Source organism: Ceratosolen solmsi, unplaced genomic scaffold (assembly GCF_000503995.2).
Source record: "Ceratosolen solmsi marchali unplaced genomic scaffold, CerSol_1.0 scaffold47, whole genome shotgun sequence".
In the NCBI taxonomy this organism is placed as follows: Eukaryota; Metazoa; Arthropoda; class Insecta; order Hymenoptera; family Agaonidae; genus Ceratosolen; species Ceratosolen solmsi.
In genome coordinates this window covers 6,813,042-6,836,810 of record NW_011948419.1, presented here as the reverse complement: position 1 = coordinate 6,836,810, position 23,769 = coordinate 6,813,042, and the positions used below count along the sequence as shown (strand labels likewise).

The 23,769-nt window shown below is 22.2% G+C and overlaps 1 protein-coding gene across 1 annotated transcript in view; it reads left to right on the top strand.

The window, feature by feature from the left end:
* The first annotated feature begins 209 nt into the window (after positions 1 to 209).
* LOC105360821 (histone-lysine N-methyltransferase, H3 lysine-79 specific) overlaps positions 210 to 23,769 on the top strand; it is a 76,909-nt gene continuing 53,349 nt past the window's right edge. The window contains exons 1-2 of the mRNA XM_011497821.1: positions 210 to 590; positions 22,013 to 22,070. Coding sequence (XP_011496123.1) covers positions 22,037 to 22,070 — 34 coding nt within the window. The 5' untranslated portion in view covers positions 210 to 590; positions 22,013 to 22,036. The remainder of the gene's footprint in view (positions 591 to 22,012; positions 22,071 to 23,769) is intronic.

The following is a 23,769-nucleotide window of genomic DNA, read 5'->3' as shown; positions in this document are numbered from 1 at the left end:
TTAAAAAGATAAAAACATAAAAAATAGGTTAATTCATAGATGCACCGACAACTTTGGTGTAATATAAGAAGTGTATCGTATTCGACTATCAATATACGAATATCTGAAATAACTTTATGATCATTAAAGATATTGAATAAGCTTACCTTACTAATAACAAATTAATCTAAACAATAATCAGCATAAATTAAAGCTCGAATAATGCTATGTTCTAGGGGATAGGTGCATAATCTAATTTTACCGTCTTATATGAATACCTTAACATAATGGTAAAAAGTTGTGCAAGAAGAGAGTAGAAAGTGAGCGATACGTAATAAAAAATATATACGGAAAGGAAACATAAACGAAAATCGTAGATACGTTCAAGGACCAGGAGAAGCAAATCTGTTAAGTCGGAAACATGCATTTCACTAACCAGCAGCGCATCGCACGTGGAAGATAAACATACGTTCGGAATTACGAAATTGTAGCGCGACCCTTCCGTCAAGGATCAGTAAGCAAAGTGACGGCAGAAAGGTGGAGGAGGTTCGGAAGCAGCGGCGACGCCGGCGGCAAGAGGACGACGTAGACGACGACGCCGTGGCACGCGGGTGAGTGAAAGCCGAAAACTGCACATCGATACGCTCGCTTTGCTTTTTTTCTTTTTAACAGGAAATAATTACGCGGTAGTGTTTCCTACTTATAGCGCGTACGCAAAAATCTCTGATCGATACGTGATGATGTAAAACTTTGAGTTTTGAAATCTGCGCATCTTTGGTTCGGAAAGTGCTCATAAAATTACAACATTTTGAAATTCCAAACTTGTACTTAGCATTATATTCTGTTAAATTCATGAATATATAATTATAATTAGTTCATTAATAGGAAAAATAAACATTTTAAAATGTATATTATTTGTTTTTCATTTATGTGTCATGAATACAAGGGAGTGATCATTTATAATATAACGATAAAAATTTATGAAGATGATCTAACATATTTTTAGTTCATGCCTGCTGAAAATAAAAGCAGAAATCTTTACAAATATATTTTGCTTAATTTTAATGGGCGTACATTTGCTATGCAAAATAATTATAAATTAAGTATTGCTATGATCATTTAATTAAACATATATGTCTTGAAGCATAGAAATATGTAAATTGATAGGACTTTTCTAAATATTTATTAATATACGTTAAACTTTTTAAAGTACAATTTAATAATAAAAAAATAAAAAAAAATTATTATTTTGAATATAAATTTATAGTTATATCATTCATGGATTAAATAAAACCATACATTACTTTTATATTCCAATTTTAAGCAAAACAATAAAATAAAAATTCTTTCAAGCACAAATTATATTTCAATTGGAAATGTTAGATGCAAATATATTGTATTATACAAAATTGTTTCGTGATACTTTTTTTTGATGATAAAAAATTTTAATATTTTCAGATGAATAAACAATTATATCTAATTATTTAATCTAATATAAAATATGCATTTTTAAGTTTAAACTGTAAGTTTAAATAATATGCTGATTATTGCTGAGTTTTTTAAGATTTGAACATTTTCTTCATTTTATAAAAATTTTTATTCCAATTTTTATTTTTATATCTTCTGAGAAACTTTATTTTAAGAATTTCATTTATTAATAATATGTCAATATTATAGTAATAAAAAAACTATATTGTCTTAACAACTTTATCAAAGCTTACTGTAATTCGGAAAATAAATATAGTATTCGTTATTGCAAATTCAAAGTATTTCCAAAACTTTAAGAAATTAGGGTTTGAATATTGATTATATTTTTCGGGTTGGTATGAACTCAGCAAATAAAAGTTGTCCGTATATTGTATGAACTTAAATATATTACAAAGTATCTATATTGATATATCGTAATAAGAATAAGAGATAAAATAAAATAAAAAAGAGAAAGAAAATATATTTCATCTAAAGTTAGGTGATCACATCCTAATTACTTATGATGCTCAATTCTATCTTACTAATAATTATTCAGAATATACAACTCTTACAATCGAGTACATAAAGTTGATTTGTATATGAGTTTAATGATAATTTAATTACGTCTACATGCTATGAAAGTAAATATTTCAATGAAAGGGAACGAAATCAAAAAGAAAAATTAAAATCTCAATTCTTTCGTAGCTTTAATATTATTATGGATGAAAAAATTTTTAAATTAAAAAAATAAACGAATTTATATAATAATTAATACATCATTGTATTCTTTGATATTTAATGACAATTAAATCCATAAGTGATTATAGAATTAGAATTAAACAGGCATTTCCTCTTTTGTAAATGAACTATAGATACAAATAAATTTGAATTATTATTCTTAATTTCTATTCACTATCTTAATTAAAAAAAAATTGTGTGTCAGTGTCCTTGGCGATGACAAGACAAAAGATCTTAAATTTACGGAGATCCTGTTGCTTCTTCTCAGTGATGCGGAAATACGGCCTTATAAGAAAACATTAGGACTTTCCCCAAGTCAAAGAACGTGCTTTGTAATAAACGTCGTAAAATTAATTTTTATTCGAGTACACTTTCCGATTTTTTATTTTACTTTCAACTTACAGTATCATTTAATTTTTACTCTACTTCAATTTTTAATACAAAAAAGATTTTAAATTTTTTATAAATAAGAAAAATAAAACGCATAGTAAAAGCTATTTAATTTCTTTATATCGATATCTTTCATTAATTTACATTGTATTAAAAGTTTCAATTGTAAAAAAAGGATTCAAGTTTCAAAAACATATAACTTTTTTATATATCAATATAATATTGTTAACATATGTGTATAAAGTTAAGCATTTTATTTGTATATTTACATAAAAAATTATTTAATAAAAAATTTATTTTTCGAATAAAAATAATTTAATTTACAAATATTACAATTGTATCCATAAAAAATTATATTCATACAAAAAAAACGGAATATTAATTTTTAGAAATTAATTAAATTTCATTTTTATTTTATGTAAGTGAGAGAAAAGAATTTAAGACGATTTTTTTTCAATTTTTTGTTATTATTCTATATTGAAAGACAGAATAATTGCATATTATTGACCAATTACTGTCAAGGAAATTGTTGAACAACTAGTCTTTCTAATATAACTCATGCATATCAAATCATTTTGAGTTTCTTACCTTAGAATTGTAATTTAATCTAGAGCATTGAAAGAAAGAAAATCATATTCTTTTTGCCGAATATTTATAAATAAAAACTCATAATTTTTATTTAAAAAATTATAATGATTTAAAAACTCCATAAAAAATTTATAAAAAATTTAAAAAAGTCAATTATTGAACTGAATTTACTATTCACAAATTAGATAACTTTGTAATATATTATATATAGCATGAATATATTGTTGAAAATTTCATTTTCTTATTTATGAAATTTGAATAAGATAAATTAGCAAAGAAAGTAAATAAATAAACACGTTCTTAAAAATAAAAATTGTAGTATCTACAATTACTATTCATCTTTTTTCGTTTTGCATTGTAACATATGTGTTTTACTTTAGACACTGTATCGCTATCAGAAAATTTCATATTATGTACAATTAATCTTTTTGGTAGAATGCGAAGTCACTCAATCTATTTTTGATTATCTCATATATTTTGCATTCTACACATGAAGGATATACACGTTTTAACGACAGTCATATCTTATTATGATAGACATCTATGTATCGATGAATGTGTATATGCGCTTTGAAAGAATTTTTTAAAATGAATTTTTATTAATTTTTTTGGTAACTTGAGAGCAAGATATATATTTTTAATTACACAAATAATTAGTAAAGTACAATATTATAAAGTAAAACTCATCCATTCTAATACTTAACAATTGATTAAGATAATTGATAAGTTCGAATATAATGCCATATATAATTGAATTATATATATTGAATTATATATATAATTTATAATTTAATTAAAATTTATAAACAATAAAACCTTATATGAACACATGTATCATGCAATTGTAAGTTTTTACACTTTTATATAGCACATATTGAAATATTTTCTATATCTTTCTGTTTATCCTATTCTATTAATATTTTATGCTATACTGCTAATCATTCTATTTTTTTATATTATAATTTCATTCAATAAGAATATTTATTTGGGTACATGATAGATTTAATAGTTTTTTTTTTTAATTATTATTAAATGGGTAAATATTTCGTTTATTTATTAAAAAAAGATATAGGTGCATGAACAGACATTTACGTAAGTAAATAATAAATTAGTAATAAGAAAACATATGGTGTAAACGACCTGTAAATACCGCAAGAAAGCGACGCAAAAATCTTTCTTGCCCGTTCTTACCTGTCGAACAGTCTATTTTTACGGTCTATGCAGCCTCCACAATTGTTCGGTACACGTTACCGACCTGAGTTCTTGAACATTTTTCTGTTACAGTTCGCATAATGCTTTAGATTCAAATACCGAATTATGAGAGAAAAATATGTTGTTTGATAATTACAGAAAATGCAACCAACGGTAAAAAATAGAGAATTATAAAAAAGAAGGTTGCAAAATAAGAAAATGCTAACATTTTTCAGCGACGCAGTTCCTTTCTTATCATTTTAATGTTCTTTTCTTCTTGTATTTTTTAAATTTCATATTAGTACTTATATAGTAAAATATTTCATTATCTATATATTCGTACGTATGTATAGAAATAGTTAATATCCATAATTACCGAAATCAAATATTTAACATTTTGAAATATTGAATAATCACCTTCTACAAAAGAAAGGGAATAGAAATATTATTTTAAATTTACATAAAATCAATACTATTATTAGAGATGACGAATTCTTAACTGTACATGTTTAACTCAGATAAACGGTAAAAGAAGTCATAAGAAACCGATTAAATGTGCATATGAAGTTAATTCAAATATATAATAAAATAGTACAATTGTAAATTAGTTTTTTCATACTCAATTATTGATAATATTTGTTTCGTGAGGTCAAAATATAGTGAAAAATAAAATAATTGTAAGAATTAAAATAATTGCAGAATAAATATTAATTCCACAATTATTATTAATGAAAAATTTAAATTTTGCACTTATACATTATACATTTACATTTTGCATTTTGCAATTATATTCAATAAATTTATTAAGCTTTAAATATAAGATTAATTTACTTTTAAATAGAATAATTAATAAATAGCGTATTTATATCTTTTGATGATATATAAATTTATTGTAATCATGCAATAGTAGCTATGAATTTTGCACATTCTGATGCAAAAGAGAATTAAGTGATAAAAAGAATATATAATTTAATTTATAAGATTATAAACAAATAAGAAATTCCAATCCTAACAATAGTTGTTGAATTGAGAATTCTTCAATTTATTAGGCAATTATCAATCAAATATTTTGAAATGAGTAATATATTAACAAGACTATTGTAATTCAATATGTTTTTCATTTGCTCATACTTTAATATGTGGTATTGGCTGATGCACTGATACAATTTTTTAATGTTACATGATAAAAATGGTTGTTCTATGTATGTATATATATATATATATATATATATATATATAGATATATGAGTGTATTGGTGTATGCGTGTGTGTACGCGCACGCTCGCAATATTATAAATAAGTGTAGTTATGGTATGTTAAGTGTGAGACAAATCCACTTTCAAATTTTGTATTCAATAAAAATCGTGACTTCTAGCACAATACAATAATTATTATTAATTAATTTTTTTGACTATATTTTTACGTTGCGTTCACTATTTTAGCTTTATTACGCAATTATTTTGTAATTGTAACTCAATTTTTTTCTAAACATAACAATTATAAATTTTTATTTCATAATAAAAGAGTGTGTAATTTGTATATAGATAACTTCTATTTTCGTGTATCGTATTACCATTTGATTATTTAAAAGACGAATAAAGAATCTACTGAATATGTAACAGTGTAAATACAACTGATATTCTAATAAATAATATTTTGTTTTCTGATATTTATTTTTTTATTATACGCATAAAGCAACAATTATTTATCAATATATACTTTTTACTATATAAAAGTTCTTGATGAATATTAATGTTCACTTGTAATATTTATTTTATATGGATCATACCTATAAAATGAAAAAAGATGCATTCAAATCAATTATGAATATAAGTTCTAATAAATTAATCGTTTAATTAAATAATTTTTTTTTACATACATATAGATCCAATGAATGCATTTGATAAGTAATTAAAGAAAATGATTTACTCTTCTCTTATCCAATCCCAAATCAATTTGATATAGATTGAATGTGTTGAAAATCCAGTTTTTATTCGGTCTTTTAGATATTTAAGTTCAATCTTCGAAAGTTGGGAAAATTTATGCTATTAAAGTACTAAATTTATTATAGAAATTCTTACAATTCTGACTGAGAACTAATAAGTAGCACTTTACATTCTGATCGACACAATTTATTTTTCCTGTTTTTCTCATTTTGTGTTCCCTGTATATTGTATACATTGAATTTTTCTATAATATTTTCCTAGAAAGAAATAAAGTATTGAGTATTTTGTTTTTTATAATTCATATAAATATTTTGTTTTATATATATAGTACAATCAATTTATTTCATAAAATACTTTGAATATATATATATATATATACAATATACATTATATATTGTATAATTACATTATATTGAATATTATGTTTTTTTTAAATTTATATTAAAAATTAAAAAAAAAATATATATTATATAATATAATAAAAAATATATATATATGTTAATAGAATAATATTCATCTGTATAACATAGTAGTATAGTTAATGAAAATGTTGTATTGATTAAAAACAATGATTATATTTGATAATTACATTTATTTTAAAATTGTATGCCTTAAATATTCCGTAAAAGTTAATAAAAATTTATACGGGTTATTTATATTTTATATATTTGTTATTTATATAATTTATACATTAATATTCAGAATATTCATTTTCATTGCTATTAGAAATTCTGTATGATTAATTAGGTTTAACTTATGAATGCGATTATTAATATAAAAATATATTTAGATTTAGTAATTTTTGTAAAAATCATTACTAAATTTATGATATGAATTTATTTCATTCAATAACAGTATAATTTATTATATATATATGTATAATTTGTTATAATTGGCATATATTACACATATTTTGGTTAATGAATCGAGAACAATTATGATATTAATTTTTAAATTAAAATATAAGTGTATCTCTGATATTTATCAATATGAATAATTTATTGTAAAAATAAAAACAAAGTTTTTAATGTAAATTTTCTTCGCTTAACAATTTTCATTTATGCATAAAGCGCTGAATTAAAATGTATTATATTTAGAAATGCAATTCACATTGAAAATTGAATTGTGAGTCTTTAAAATATAACAATAATAATAAATTTAATAAAATATACCGTAAAAAAATACATATAATATATAACATTTTGCGCATTGCTAATGGTTTTACTTACATATATAAGATAGTTTAATTTTTTAATGAGTCAACTGTTATTTAAAAATTTATAATATTTTAAAATACTTATAAAGTAATTACAAATATAAAAATTCCTATATTTACATAAATATAAAATATCATTATATTAATATGAATTTAATTGAATTGTAATAATGTAAATTAGAAGCTCAGCTTAAAATTATATAATATCAAATTTGGTAATGTGAAAATAATATATAATTAAAAAAAATTTTATTATTCTACCATGAATTTGGTGATTATTAAAATTATTTTATATAGTATACTTACGTATTTTGGTAACTATGCCTTTAATTTGTAATTAAAATTAATTGTAATTTTAAATTAACTAATTTCTAACATAGTTACGGAATGGGTGCGATAAATATATAAATATTTTTCATAAAAAAATATGTCTATCTCTCAACATGGTATTTCAATCAATAATGGTTATGTCATCATATTAATTTCGTACATAAAGATTTATTTACGTTAAAAAGGAGGAAATTTCGATATGTCGAGTGTATTTACGGCGACTACGCCGTCATAATAATTTACATAACCAGATCATACAGGATCCGGGAGAGAAAACGCCTACACTTACACGGACATACCTTTATAGTCAGAGTCATCGGTCAACACTGTAAGCTTCTTTTTCTCGCAACCAAGCTTGAACAGACTATAGATCAGATCTAAAATAGAGTTACGCTGCCCATGCATAGAAGATAATTCTAAGATAACAATATATACGATCGGTATGCAATACACTGGTAATATTTCAGGGGACTGCTTTCGTCAATCGAGTGTAAATGAGTTGCGTATATGAGATTATGTCGTGAATTATATGAAACGAGAGTTATTGCATTGTCAACAAATGCAAATTCATTTCCCAATTTATTTATGATTGTTTCAGTAATATGTAAATGCATATACATATATATATATGTGTGTGTGTGTGTGTGTGTAAAATAGTAATTTCAAGTGTTTTCCATTTATTGTATAGATTTTTTCTTACTTATTTTACCTTAGCAGTTATAATAGATGGATTGAAAGATTATTCATTCATTTTTATGAATTTAGTATAGGATTTGATACCAAAGTTTACTTCTCACAATTTATAATAGATAATAGTAAAACAATAGTAAATATATATAATTAATCAATATATATTAATAAATTATATATAATGAATAATAAAAATATATTAATAAATTAACAATGAAATTTCTATTAACATATATAAGCGGGTATATTAATCTATTAATCTTCAAAGATAAATATAATAAAGTAAACAATATAAATAAGTGACATATTAGAGTAGCGGATTTATAATTTGTTGATTTTTATAAATAATGAAATAAAAATTAATGTGTAATTGATAATAAAACTTTATATTAGTTTTAATTTAAAAACGTTAATTTAATTTCTAAAACGCAATTATTATAGTTATAGAAAATTATACAAAGATGATACTTAAAGCCGAATTTGAATTATTAATTATGCAATTAACATTTGTCAGTCCATGGATTTTCATGACGTAGTTAAATAAAATAAAAGGAATAAAAGAACTTGTATACTTATTCAAGAATATCTAAGGATAATGAATAAATATTTGAATTAGTCTATTATTAATTAATTAATTATATTTTACTATTCACATATTCAGTATTAATATTAAAATTTATATATATATATATATATATATATAGATTCAATATTTGTATATTACTCTTATTATTAAAATTAATAGAACGTTAATGATTTTAAACATTTTAAATTAATAATTATAATTAAAGCTTTCTAAATATATTTAGTGTTTGAATTTTATTTTGAAAATAGTGTTTTTATTCTTTTATAAATAAACTGATAAATATTATAAATTAATTTTGCATAAACCATTCGTTTTGATTCCATATATAAGCTAAATAATAAGTTAAAAGTAATTATTTTTCAAGCTGCATTAAATTTTTAAAAATAATAAAATGTTTTCACGCTTTATTTTATCATCACGCATGTAATTAAAGATACACAATAGTGTACAGATATAATTATGTCTTTGCTTTCTTTGAAAGAGGAACGACGTAATTTTCCATTGCTCTTATTAGAAGTTGCGTTAAAACCTTTCATTTCGATGCAGTTAATGTAACTCACACCAAAGAGACTAAATCCTTTATACGCTACAAGGCGTAACAGAATCATCGCAGAAACCGGTTTCGGTCTGTTTAATTTTAAGCCTGTAGCTTGTTTTTTATTACAGCCTTTTTTTCGATTTAAAACATGAACAACAAAAAAACAGAAAGATTAATAAATAAAGATTATGAATAAAAATTGATCATATTATTACAACGATGTAGGCTTATATAGGTTATTGTTAATATATCTCGAAATTAATATTTAATGATCATTCGACATGAAAATTCAACGTCATTACTTTTTATAATTAAAAGAAAATAAAGGATATAAGAGTACCAAGTCCCTATATATATACAGAGAATTGAGCATAATGTCATAATAGTATCTCGATCCGATGCGAATCATCTTCGTTGCTCTTCAGCCTTTTGTTCAAGACCTTGAACCTGTGTTTGAATGCGATATTTTCGTTTTTCATTTTTTTTTGTATCCATATCTGCATCGTTGCATGTAAATTGCTCGCGAGCTCCATGTTGGAATGTCGTAAAGGATATCGACTCTCTTACGCGTTTCTATTCTCCCGCAGCTCGTTGTCCTTTCGGAATTCTTTGCATTAAGTACAAATGATTTTTTTTTTGTAAATAAATATGTGCATGAAGTCATGTGCAGGTTAGTCGTAAATCATTGAAGATTTTCAAAAAAAATTTTTCTTTTAAAGTTTAACGATGTAAGCCAAAGAAGTATATGGAAGAAATTGAGACACAATGCCGCTCAGTCGTATATTATGCCTTTAGAATTGGACAAATAAGTAAATTAAAAAATAATTGCTCATCTAGAAAGTTTTAAAAATGTTTTGCTACTATTTTATTATTATAGATTTTTTCATTAAATCATTTAAAAAATAAGAATACGTTTAATATTTCTTATTTATAAATTCCGTATTTATAAAATAAGAAGACTATTCAAGTAACCTTTAGCATTACATAATTTGTTATATTTTACATAAGATACAATACTATTATGGTTATTGATTATTAAAACACAAATTTATTAAAAGCAAATAAAAATGTTGAAATTTAATAGAATTAGAGGAAATATTTTTTGCATTTTTTTTATATTAAATTCTTAGTTAATGCAAACCTTTAATATAAATATTATCGTTTGTAATTTAAATTAAAAAAAAAGTTTAGTAAATTTTTCCTAAAAAATTAAAGGTAATGTATATAAATCTAATTAAAAATATTTTTAGAAATTTACTTTTGTATTAATCGAATAATATTTATTATAAATGAAATCTATACACATATTTTTTTATAAAAAATGTAACAGTAAAATATTGGTTACGACATTTTTTAGTGTATTGCATTAAAAATATATTAAATTTTTATAAATATTTTTGTTATTTCATGAACCAAATTTTGAATGATTCAAATTAAGAATATTTTAAGATTGAAATGTGTAATTTAGAATATATTTATTTATTACGAAGTATAATAACTCATACACAGCAATGACTCACACATAGATTATTATCAAAAGATTTTTCTAAATTTGATTTAAATTGTGATATGGATTATATTAAGTTTTATAAATATTTGTCATTTATTAATTCATAGTACACTAATTGCGAAATTCAACATAGCCGTAAAATTAAAACTCTAATCCACGCGAGAAATTTTTTTTCGTTCGTCCAGTTGCAAATAGCTATCGATTAACTTCGATAATTTCATCTTGTGTAAGAGGAATGCTTAAGGAGCCGCTGCACGGACATATCAACGTGTGAATTGCGTTCACTCATCTTTATGTTCAAGTTTTTTTAAATGAATAATTACTTCTTCGATTAGGACCGACATCCGTAATCGTTGTTCAATTATGTTGCGGTGGCAACAGCTAAAATAATTGAAAGAATTTCGTGGGAGTATATATTCTCGATACACAGTGTCCCTATTAATGCATGAATTTTGTAACGTCTGGTTCAAATCTTTTTCAGAGCTTTTTTGCATATGAGCTGATTGGGATAGTGTGGCAATAACACTTTTTTTATCAAAAAATATTTGTTAATTTTTTATTTTCTTGAATTTATAAATTAGTATTTTTCTGACGACGGGAGTTCCATAGGAAATCAGTTACTGAAATTAATAAATGAAATTCGATACGACTGTTTAAAATTAATTAATTTGAAATTATTAAGCAACTTAAAGATTAATTTTTTTATTATTTATAATTAAGTATCTTAAGTGTTTCATTATTTAAATATTATTTATCATATAATAGCTTAAATCTTTTATTAATTCAATATTATTTTTTCATGGTTGCAATAGTATTTTTAATATCGTCTGACTTTATTATTTTTAAAAAATAATATTACCATCTTAAAATTTTTGAAGAGCACAAATTTTTTACAAATATATGTATGAATTAAACTGTAAAAACTTAAACTTCGGAATACAATAAAATCACTTTATCTAAGCGAATTTTATCTACATTGCGAAGCTACATATCAAGTAATTGCATTAATCAAATAAAACAATAATCATTTTAAATTTTGTTTTCCTTATCTTTTCTTTATATTATTTAATTAGTAAGGTCAGATTTCTCGCATAGAAATATAACAAATGGCAATTAAAAATCTGCAAAGAACAACAATTTCAATATTAAAATATATTCTGATAGAATCTTTCACATTTTTTTATTAATTCACATTCTCTCATTCATTACTTCAAAATAAACAATGCAGACAGATATTAATAATAATATTTTATAAGTAATTAAGTTTAGAATTAATAATAAATTTTCATTAATAATAATAATAATTTTTAATATCATGAAACATATAATATAATTGAAGATATATTCATTATATAAAATTTAGATTTTAATATGTAAATAATTTTTTAAATATTTTTTACATAGAACTTTAATTATTTTCCTACAATTAATAAAATTCTAATAAAAAAGAAATGTTAAAATATTTTGGATATAAATCTTTTTTCATCGTAAATTTTTCAGATATAATTCTTTTTAATTTAATTGATAGTTAATGCATAATTTTTTATACACGAATTAAATTAGTTATAATACGAATTTAAACTAAATTCTCCAATATAACATAAATATTTGATACTGTTGAATTTGACATATTCATGGAGTGAATTTTCTGTTTTTAAAAATTACATTTAGAATTTTTGTACGAATATGCATTATTTGAAATAATAATTAAAAGAATTAAAAAAAAATTCTTCATTAATAATACATGTATCATTTTCATTTTTTCCTTCTTCCACCTCATTTCACCGATTTTTCTCATACAGATTTGTTTACGTTTAATAAATCTAAACGCCATATTTTAACTGCATACATTCTTCACCTAGTACTGTACGTATGAAGGTCAAAAAAGAAAAGTGGTGTGCATTGAGAGATGTATAGTGTTTAAACAAAGATCATTGCTGCTGTTATTACAGTGGTGTTATTTAGATAGTCCATAAAGTAATAATGACTTTCAAAGATTCTAGTAATTATTTTTAAATTTATTAATGGAACATACTCCATCGGTTGCTTTCAACTCTTTTACTCTTCTTTTATTGTTGTTAATATATTGCAAAAAGGATTTAATTTAAATAATTTAAAAAATTTATTATTGAATAAAACTATGAATTACTAATATATTGGTATCTTAATAGAAGATTATGCAATGAATAATGAATTATGATTTTGTACAATGAAAAATATTTAATCTTTAATTTATATGTATTCTGTTTATTAAAAATTTATAACAGGAGAATATCATTAGAAATGTTGCATTTTTTTATAAATAAAGATATATTATAAATACATTTAAATCGAAGATTATATATATGTGATTTTTAATTTATTTATGAATATAAAAATGTAAATAGAAATATATATAATAAACAAAAGAATATGGAAACTAATGAATATATAATTAAATTATTCAATATTATTTGCTATCGGAAATGCGAATAAATATCTTGAATGAACCACAAGTATATCTATAATACTAATAGAGGTGCATTGAATAAGAAAACTTATGTATATTTAGTATTTATATAGTAAATATTTCAGTTAGAGCGATAAAAAAATATAATTCGTATCTATTTATGCAAGAATTAATGTTCGAGAGTCCTCAAAATATTTGTAATTGCACTAAACACGTTTGGGATTTCTTTCATGCAAATGAAGGAATAGCATAACAATTGTTTTTACTGAGTTATGAAAAAAATCAATATTGTTGTAGTGAACAATCATTTCGTTATTATTTCTTTTATATTTATAATTTTAATTTGGACTAAAAATTTGAATTTATTCACATTAGATAGTTCCAATCTGGTTTAGACTATACAAACATTTAAATTGCATAAATCGTATAGCATAATAGTAATTGCATTATTCTATATTTACACATTGTTTAACATTTAATTCATTTTGAAAATGGTATAGTTTTATAGAAAAATATTGTATTACTCGTCGAAAAATTTAAAACATTTTTTGAAATTAATAATATTAACAAACAATTTGAACTACATAATCTAAGATTTATTACAAATTGCATTTGTTTATTTATATATATATATATATATATATATATATATATGTATGACAGGTTTCAGTTGATATTAAATATTTATAAATCATAAAAATATTACTGTATTGTATAATACATTATTTATACATAGTATATGGTATTGTATAGTACATACTAAATTTAGCCATAAATGATTACACAAATTGTTTTTTTATGTACAATTTTTTAAGAATAATGTATAGTTCTTTGAAGATTTTTCTCTTAATCAATATCAATTGATTTTTAAAAACAGAAATTCGTAAAAAAGTGTCATTAACATAATATTAATTTTTTTAATATTCTTTAGTATGTCAAAGGGCAATAAGAAGAAGCGCCATAGTACCATTAATTGATCAAATATAATTTATACAATATTTATTTAAAAAAATAACTGATTGAAAGTTATTAGTTGGTAATTAGATATTATTAGATATAATGTATTTATTATATAATAATATATAAAACATTATAAGATGTAATGATATCTAACTAGTATTTTGCATTGTATATAATAGATTACGTAACAATAAAATGGGTATTCTTAGATACTAATGTTTACTGAATCTCATGTGCAGTTTATATTATATAAACTTAGAATATATAACAAACTAATTAAATATAAGCTACTAGAAAGAAATTTCCAGTCATTAAATTAAATTAAATTCTGCCATGGATATTTAACAGATAAATTTATATATATATATATATATATATATATATATATATATATATATATATATATATATATGTAGCTACATAAAAATTGCATATAAAAAAGGATAAGAGTACTATATATTTTATAAAACATTTGTTGAAAAATTGGAGATTATAATATTCACGGACAAACACGCGATAGAATATGCTCCTTATTAGGCAATCCATTCTAAAAATTATTTTTAAAAAGAAACGTCTACTAGCTCAACTAAGGTATACTAGCAGATTGAGAGTACGATATTCAGAGGAATGTGTACTCGATTCATTCTCGAAAACTTGAGTGAGTCGGGAAGTCATGCTGCAACCAAGAAGCGAAATAAACTCTCACGATCAATTGTTTAGAAAGTTCGGGATGTGCTTGATTCATTGTCTACTCTGATTCTCTTTCAAATTTGTTATGATACTTGCAATTTTTTTAAATTAACTGTTTTGGCTTTTTTTCTTATTTCATTTTTTCTTATTTCTTATTCATTAATGTATATATTTTATAATTATACATTATAATATCAATGAATACAAGGAAATAGTTATAAATATATCATTAGTTTTTAAATTTTCATATTTTTACCATTTTAATATTATAGCGTTTTAAAATAGCAAATCATTATTAAATATAGATTTATAGAAAAATTAGAATATTATTTTTTAATTTTTATAATATAAATGATTTTATAAAAATATCAACACTTTTACTTTTCTAATTCAAGTAAGAAATAAAAGAAAGTTAACCTACTTCTGTATGTAAATACAATGTACTAATAGCTAACAATTTTCATCTATCAAGAAAAACTTATATTTATAGAAAATTAAAAATTTATTATGTTTAAATAGATGTTGATATTTTAATATGAACAATTCATTGCTTAAATAATATTCAATAAAAGTGTAGAATATTGTAAAGTGGAATTTCATTTTCTTACAAAAAATAATTAAATAAAAGTGCTTCATCGATAAAATAACAATTATTATTTTATTTAACAACTTTGCCTTTTATTATTATAATACTTAAAATTAAAATTTCATACAAGTTTTTTTAAGAAGTTTCTGCAATAGTTTGCTCACTTTGAACTATTTCATATATTTGATATTTTTATAATATATTTCATATATTTGATTTCATTCATTTGAAATATTTCATATATTTCTTAAGTTTGTATTTATACTCATATTACAATATAAGAAGTGAATAAAATATTATATAACTCAAAAGTATCATAGAAACTTGCCTCTTATTTTAATCTATATTTAAACTATAAATAAAAAAGAATTTATCGATATAACTCTGATATATAATAAAATGTAGTAATGTCGAAAAAACTCAGAGAAAATGAAAAATCAATTGTGGTATTCATACCTAATTTTTATGTTCTGATTCGTTATATACCACTTTTCAGATTTTATTTAATAGTTTTTTTCATAATTTTTACAATATATACAATTTTTATTTGGATACAATCATGTTAAAAAACATCAAGTCTAGAGTTTTATTTTATTTATGCACACCAGCCATATTTATTTATATCTTGTAAAAGATTAATTACGTACTGTTATACATGATTTACTATTCAAATATATTTTAACGAAGAAATAAGTTTTTCTATTATTGAATATGATTTTATAAATAACAATAGTGTTATATAGAATTATATTTGATGTCTTCGATTGAAATATATGGATTTAACATTTGTTCAGTGTTATAGATGTTATCAATGCATTAAAAATTAGTTGTTTATAAGTAAAATATTGAGTAAGTAATATAAAATGAGAATAACATGATTTTTCACTAGATTCTTCTATTTTTTTATTAATAAATATATTGAAAATAATGATGCAACAAAATATAATATTAAAATTATAAAAAATACTTATATTAATGTCCATAACAATTGTTATGTATTTAAATCTTTATTTAATAATGTTTTTAATTTTATGTTGAGTAGTTATTTACTTCTTTATCTATCTTGTCCCATTCTCAAAAATGAGTAATATTCATTATCCGTTATAGAAAAATCTCTTAGCGACTTATCAGCAATGGTCTGCATTTAATTTGCTTTTATTTTATTTAATTATAGTTGAAGTGCAATAGTGGTAATTATAATTATTTTAATACTACTTTTGACGTTGACATTAAATTAAATTGTTTAATTCAATATATTGATAATTTGATTTTGAATTATGTATTATTATTTTTGGTATCTGGTTTTCTTATTATATAAATTTTGACTAATGTACGTTTGAAAATTCATTCAATATTGAAATTATTTCATACAGTGTATATTGTTTATAAAATCAACAGTGGGACATAAATTCGAAATATTTAATTTATATATACACATTCAGTAAAATTTAATAAAAATGTCAAATATCTTTTCTAGTATTCATTTTCTTATATTCCATCAATTTTTGTATTATTTGAACTATCATTAGTAAATGTACAGTGCAAGCATCTACTACAATTCTATTTAATTTTATTTAATTTAATTTTTTTCAAATTTAATTTTATTTCTGTAAAAAATAATTAATAATAAGAAAATTAACTGGTAACTTGTTTCATACAGTTATTGTAACTCCATTTATTAAATAAAATAATATTTTGGTAAATTCAAATGTCGCTATTATATTTCAGAAATGCAAGTTAGGACTTACGAAATTCAGAAGGTTATTATAACTAGAATAACATTTAAAAAATATTTAAACATTGAATATAATTATAAAATATATTTTATTCGTTTAATAGATAATGTAAAATTTATTAAAATAGTACAATTTTTTTTCATTTGAAAATGAAAAATCCACGTTATGGCCAATAACCACAGTAAAATATAATATGAAATACAAAAAAAAACGACAGAAACAAATTTTCTTCGGTATCGAACATTTCAACTAAGTTATTACAAATTACTATACTAAAGAGCATTTGTCGAACAAGTATATCCAATGTCGATAATTTACTTTGTATAATCGCATGCTTATACTTTGATATGATGAAATCTGCGTATTCTGTATTAAATTATATATAAATATAAACAATCTGTCTGCACGTAATCTTACATAATTTATTAATGATTACACAGCTCGAGACAATATAAAAAACAATATCTAAACATGGTTGAAACAATATAAAAACATGGCTGTCATTTAGGTGTGATAATAATTTTTTGTACAAAAATGACTTTATGTCATAATTTATTAAATTTTATTAGAATTTGAACTATTAAACCCTGTTTAATGGTAATAGATTACCTAGTTTTAGTAAACATTTCATCATTTTTTGAAAAATTCCTTTTAAAATCAATTACAAAAATATTAATATTAGATTAAATATATAATTTATTAATTTGTTATTTATGAATATTATTAATATTATAATGGATGATTTAATAAATGTTTATTAAAATTAAAATAATCATTATTATAAATTGTATTTAACAAGTATACATAATGTATTTTGCTATCTTTACTTTTTAATAATTTTGTGTACAGAAATATATCATATTCAATTTTAAAGAATTTGGTCTCTTAATATTTTATATAACTACAACAGTTTATATAGAAAATTATATTTACATACTAAATGATTTATATTAAAGAATTTCGTTATTCGATGACTATATGAAATATCGAAATTTTAATGTTTGAAAGAATTTTATAAAATATGCAGTTTATCAATACAATTACAAAAAAAATAAGAATTAATAAATTTTTATTATAAATTAATAAATTAATAAAATAAATATTTCATTGATACTATTTTTATCTGTGAACCATACGCTAAATTGGTATCAACAAGGCCTACAAGAAAAATGAATTCTAATCGAGATTAGTAAGAGAATATTTCTACAAATAAGATATTTACATTGTTCAACCTTGATAAATATATGCAGAATAATGGGAAATTTCATGCGATGAATTAAATCCCTAAGTTAAAACACATATGCATATGTATACTGTAATTTTAACAATAATTTATCCCTACTTTAATGTTATATAAAATCATCTAGCAACGATACTTTTTCACTCATCGTATGGAAAATAGATCAGTTCGACTATGAAGTTCGATAAAACTTTCGCTTTTGTTTTCATAGCTCTATATCTATATACGTATATATACAGGGTTTCGTGTGCGTATGACGTGGTCACAAACGAAATCGATTGCGATGATATCGCGAACGGATGTTAACGACGGCAATCACACGAGAGCGGGCCACTTTCTCGCTTTGCTGCCTGTCAAGTCAAGGCACGTGCAACATTCTGTCTAGATTTCTATCCAATATCTGGGCATTCAAGGATATTGCATTTGCTCGATTTACGTTCGGTATAATTTATAATGGTATCGATGAAACTTTGACTCACCTTCCTTCGATTCTTCAAGATTAAGCCTTTTATTGCGAAAGCTATACTAGCAGGGGCACTTAGAAATTACATCAATGATATGCCCCTTGAATAATCAATAATTCAGTAGTAAAAAGTATTTAAATATTTTTTTTTAACAATACAGTTCTAAATCAGTAAATTATTATTTTTAAATTTAACGTACATTTTTAATTTATATGAATTATTTTAAAAATTGATAAACACTGACATTTAGATATATCTTTATATATATTTAAAATTAAAAATTTTAAAATTAAAATTTTTAATTTTATAATAATAATAATTTGTTATTATTTTATAATTATATAATTATATAATTATAATATAATAATAATAATAAATTAAAAATAAAAAAATTAAAAAAAAAAAATTAATAAAAAAATAAAAATATATAAAAAATATATATATATATTTAAAATATCTTTATTTGCGGATTATGAAATTTTCATTTGTAGATTTTTCTAGATTTTTTTTAAGACTTGATTTAGCATTTAACAGAAAATAAAACATCAATCTTTTTCAACTCCATATCTCCAAATTAAATGATTAATAATTTAAATAGTTTTAATTGCTTGCATTTTTTCTAAAATTTATTTTTAATATCTTTCAAAATAAAAATAATTATATAAAAAGAGAAAGTACTCTGTTAGTTAAATAAATAATATTCATTTCAAAATAAATTCTGAACATTGTCATTAAAATTGGAAGTAAAATGAAAACTTGTTAAGATAGATCTTTAAAAATGCACTCAATTATTAGATATTAATGGAACGAATCCTATATATAGTTTTTGTCGGAAATCGCAAGTTTATTTCGAATGACTGAGCCACTGTTTACGTATAATTTTATATTAGATAGTACTAAATTCCTTTCTAAACGTATGTAAAAACAATTTTTAAAGGATCATACTTTAATTTATCAATATTCATAAATGCCAGGTATTTTTGTTCATGTAATTATAATGATTGTACTCTAATCATTAATTTTCTAAATAATTAGTACGTAAATATAAGAAAACAAGAAATTAAATAATGGATGATCAAACCTCGCGATAGTTAAGTCTTTAAATTGTGTGGAATGTTTTCCAATGAATGACTAGATAAATAGACAATATTGGTAAATATAAATAAGTTGAACCTGGTATGATCATTGGTATTAACAGTAGTAGTAATGGCTGCTGATCCGCGGGCGTGGCCAATGTATTTTGATCAAAAGATAGGAGGCGGGGAAAGCACACTTACGCATGCACATGAAAATGTGCGCCTTCGCGCGTTTACATAAGGTGAAAATACTTTCAGTTGAAATAAAAAGACAGCATAAAAATTTATATCCAGGTATACGAAGTTGGATGGAATTTAAAACTTTTGTGTGCATATGTGCGTTCGTTTATATATATATATATATATATATTATTTATCGTTGTTCGATTTTTTTATTCGATTGTTGGATGCGCGATTATGCGTTCCTTAATATGGACGTATGCAAGCATATGTGCATACCGGTATCGTTCAATTATGTAGTTTTAGTACATTTTGAAGATTTTCTTAAAAATTTCTTTTTAAAAGCTTATATTTACGAGAAACACAAATTGGACTAAACGGCCTAGTAATTATTTTATTATCATTGTAGTTTTTAACAAAAATTTAAGGTTCAAGTTTCCGTTTGTAGTATTTAAGTTTCTAAGATGATAATTGAATTATTAAATTTACTTCAAATAGATTTAAGTATTTCAAAGTATAGAATATACACGTGTTATAATAAAATAATGTTTCTAAATGTATGAAAATGTAATTGAACTTTTACAGAAAATTAATGATAATTTATCCTATTATCATCAAACCTGAAATTATTAATGATAATTTATTATAAATATTTTGCGAATAGGAGAATTTAATATAATATAAAGATAATATTTCAAAAGTAAAATATTAGTAGAAAACGCATTCCAATAATTTATTACCAAGATATCATATTATTTACATAACGATATTAGGTAAATTTATACTAGAAATTGCACTAAAAATTTACAGAACAGTATTTCCAATATTTATAATAAATTAACTTAATATTACAAGAACTTAGATGATTAAGTTGAAACAATATTTGGAATTACTGTATAAGATAGTTTTTTTTCATCAATATTTGTATTAAGTATAAACTTTCTTAAAACAAATTTGAAGATATCCAATAAATGCCATCAATTTACGACTCAATAGACTGAATATTACTACTTACTGTGAGTTCATTATTAGGTACAATTTACATAAAGCTTGGTAAAAAATCTTACAATTAAACAATAAATATATTACATTATTTCTAGTATTTGACGTAATTTTACATATTATTGAGTAAGGAGTATATAAAAAGATGTATATGTGTTTAATTAATAAATGATTTAAAAAGTTCATAGATTTTTTTAAAACTTCTATCAACTTCGTAATAAATTTATATACTAATATATACTTTATATATACTTTATAAATATTACATCTTAATAAATCTTATTAAATATTTTCAATCGTTATATAAGCAATTATGCAGTATAAGGTACATTCTATACCTTTCATTAATCTATTGTATAATAATTTTAATTTATACAAAAATGTAATTATAGTTGAATGAATATATTTGATACTTTTATTAAAATAGAATTTTATTTAATGATACATAATAATGTTTCAGAAATAATTCAACTGTTTCATAGCCATGAACCTCGCGCTGCATGGATTTTTATTGCAGGGTACGTATTTTTACAGATTTTTTCTAATATAACATTCTATTATAACATTTTATGTTTAATCAAGTTTTTTTTATATGATTCACAAAACAATGAATTTTATACTAGTCAAATTTATGATTATTAAATTAGATTTGAAACTTAACTGTTTTCATAATTAAAAGTTTATATACTATTATATCAAAACGAACGTTTTTCTTATAAACTTTAAAATGCTAAATATAATGTTTAAATGAATCTTTTAAAAAATATCAAACAATATTCCTCTTGAAATGCTTCATATAGCATTCGTTCGATGAGCTATAAATCGTTTGATCATTTATAGAACAGAAAGCTCATATTAGCGTCCTTAAAGTATATCCGCGCATTATCGTTTGAAATGAAGATCCATGACGAAAGAAAAGTGAAACCTTGGCTAACCAGAAAGAGGTGCCTCCTCCCTAGACAAGCGGGCGTGAAGGCGTTTACCATATAAAATGTACAATATGCTCATACTCATGGGAATGACGAAGAAAAAAGAATAGTCGGGAGGGCGGAAAAGAGAAAGAAACAGACTTGCGAGATATAATCGATGCTTTAAGATCTGTCGGCTGGGTAACGAACCGAACGTGGGAGGATGTCCTCGCGTAACTGGGTTTTCATGCCGTAGTTCTCTGCTATTTATTCACGCGTACGTGAAATCATGCGAATTAATCATCGTCTAAGTATGAAATTGAAATTGAACTACGAAAATATATTTAAGAATATACACGACTCAATCAAAATATTCTGTAAGGCATAGACGATATCATGACGGATTTTTCTAATAAATTACTTTTCCATGTTAAAAGTATTCTAGTGTAGTCAATAATTAATATATTTTTAATAAAATTAATGATTTTATAGTAATGTTGTATACATATTATTTAAAACTATAGTCTAAAATTTTAATTCACTACTGAATATTCTTAGACAATTACTTATTTACTGCTTTTTAGTGATATTAAGTATCATTCAAATTTTATTCACTTTTAAACTGATATTAATATTATCGGTTTATCATTAATAGTGAAATTAACTAATTGCTCCACATTAAAAGCTACTTATAAATTAATTATAAATTTATAATCACACATTAGAGTCAGTAGTATATTCTTATCTTTGTAACTAAAATCAAAGTTACTCGTAGTATACATGCAAATATATCACATAATAATTTAAGCTAAAAGTTTTTTCTAGAATAACTATATATGTTAAAGTTGATTCGAACGTTAATATATCAATATCATACTAAAATAACATAAATATATTTCCAGTATTTCCATAATTAATATATCGGTGAGAATTGATAGTTGTCTATTTATAAGATCATACATGGTGTTGATATGTATTTAATTAACAATAAAATTATGTTATTTAAGTTATTTATAGTATTTTATCTAATAAATTTAAATATTCAAAAAAATGTTGACAAAATTTTAAAATACTATGAAAGTTAAAATATTTTAAATTTAGTATAAAATTTTAATATTGTATATTATACAAAATCTTACAGTTTCATTATTTCTATATTAATTTATATACTTTATCAATAAAAGTTTTAATTGTTGAAATATAAATTGGCATTCCTTAAATTGCTTATAATACTTAATTTGTTTATGTGTAATCACTTCTTAATCACATATTTGAGTACACTTATATATATATGTAGAAAAATGGTTTA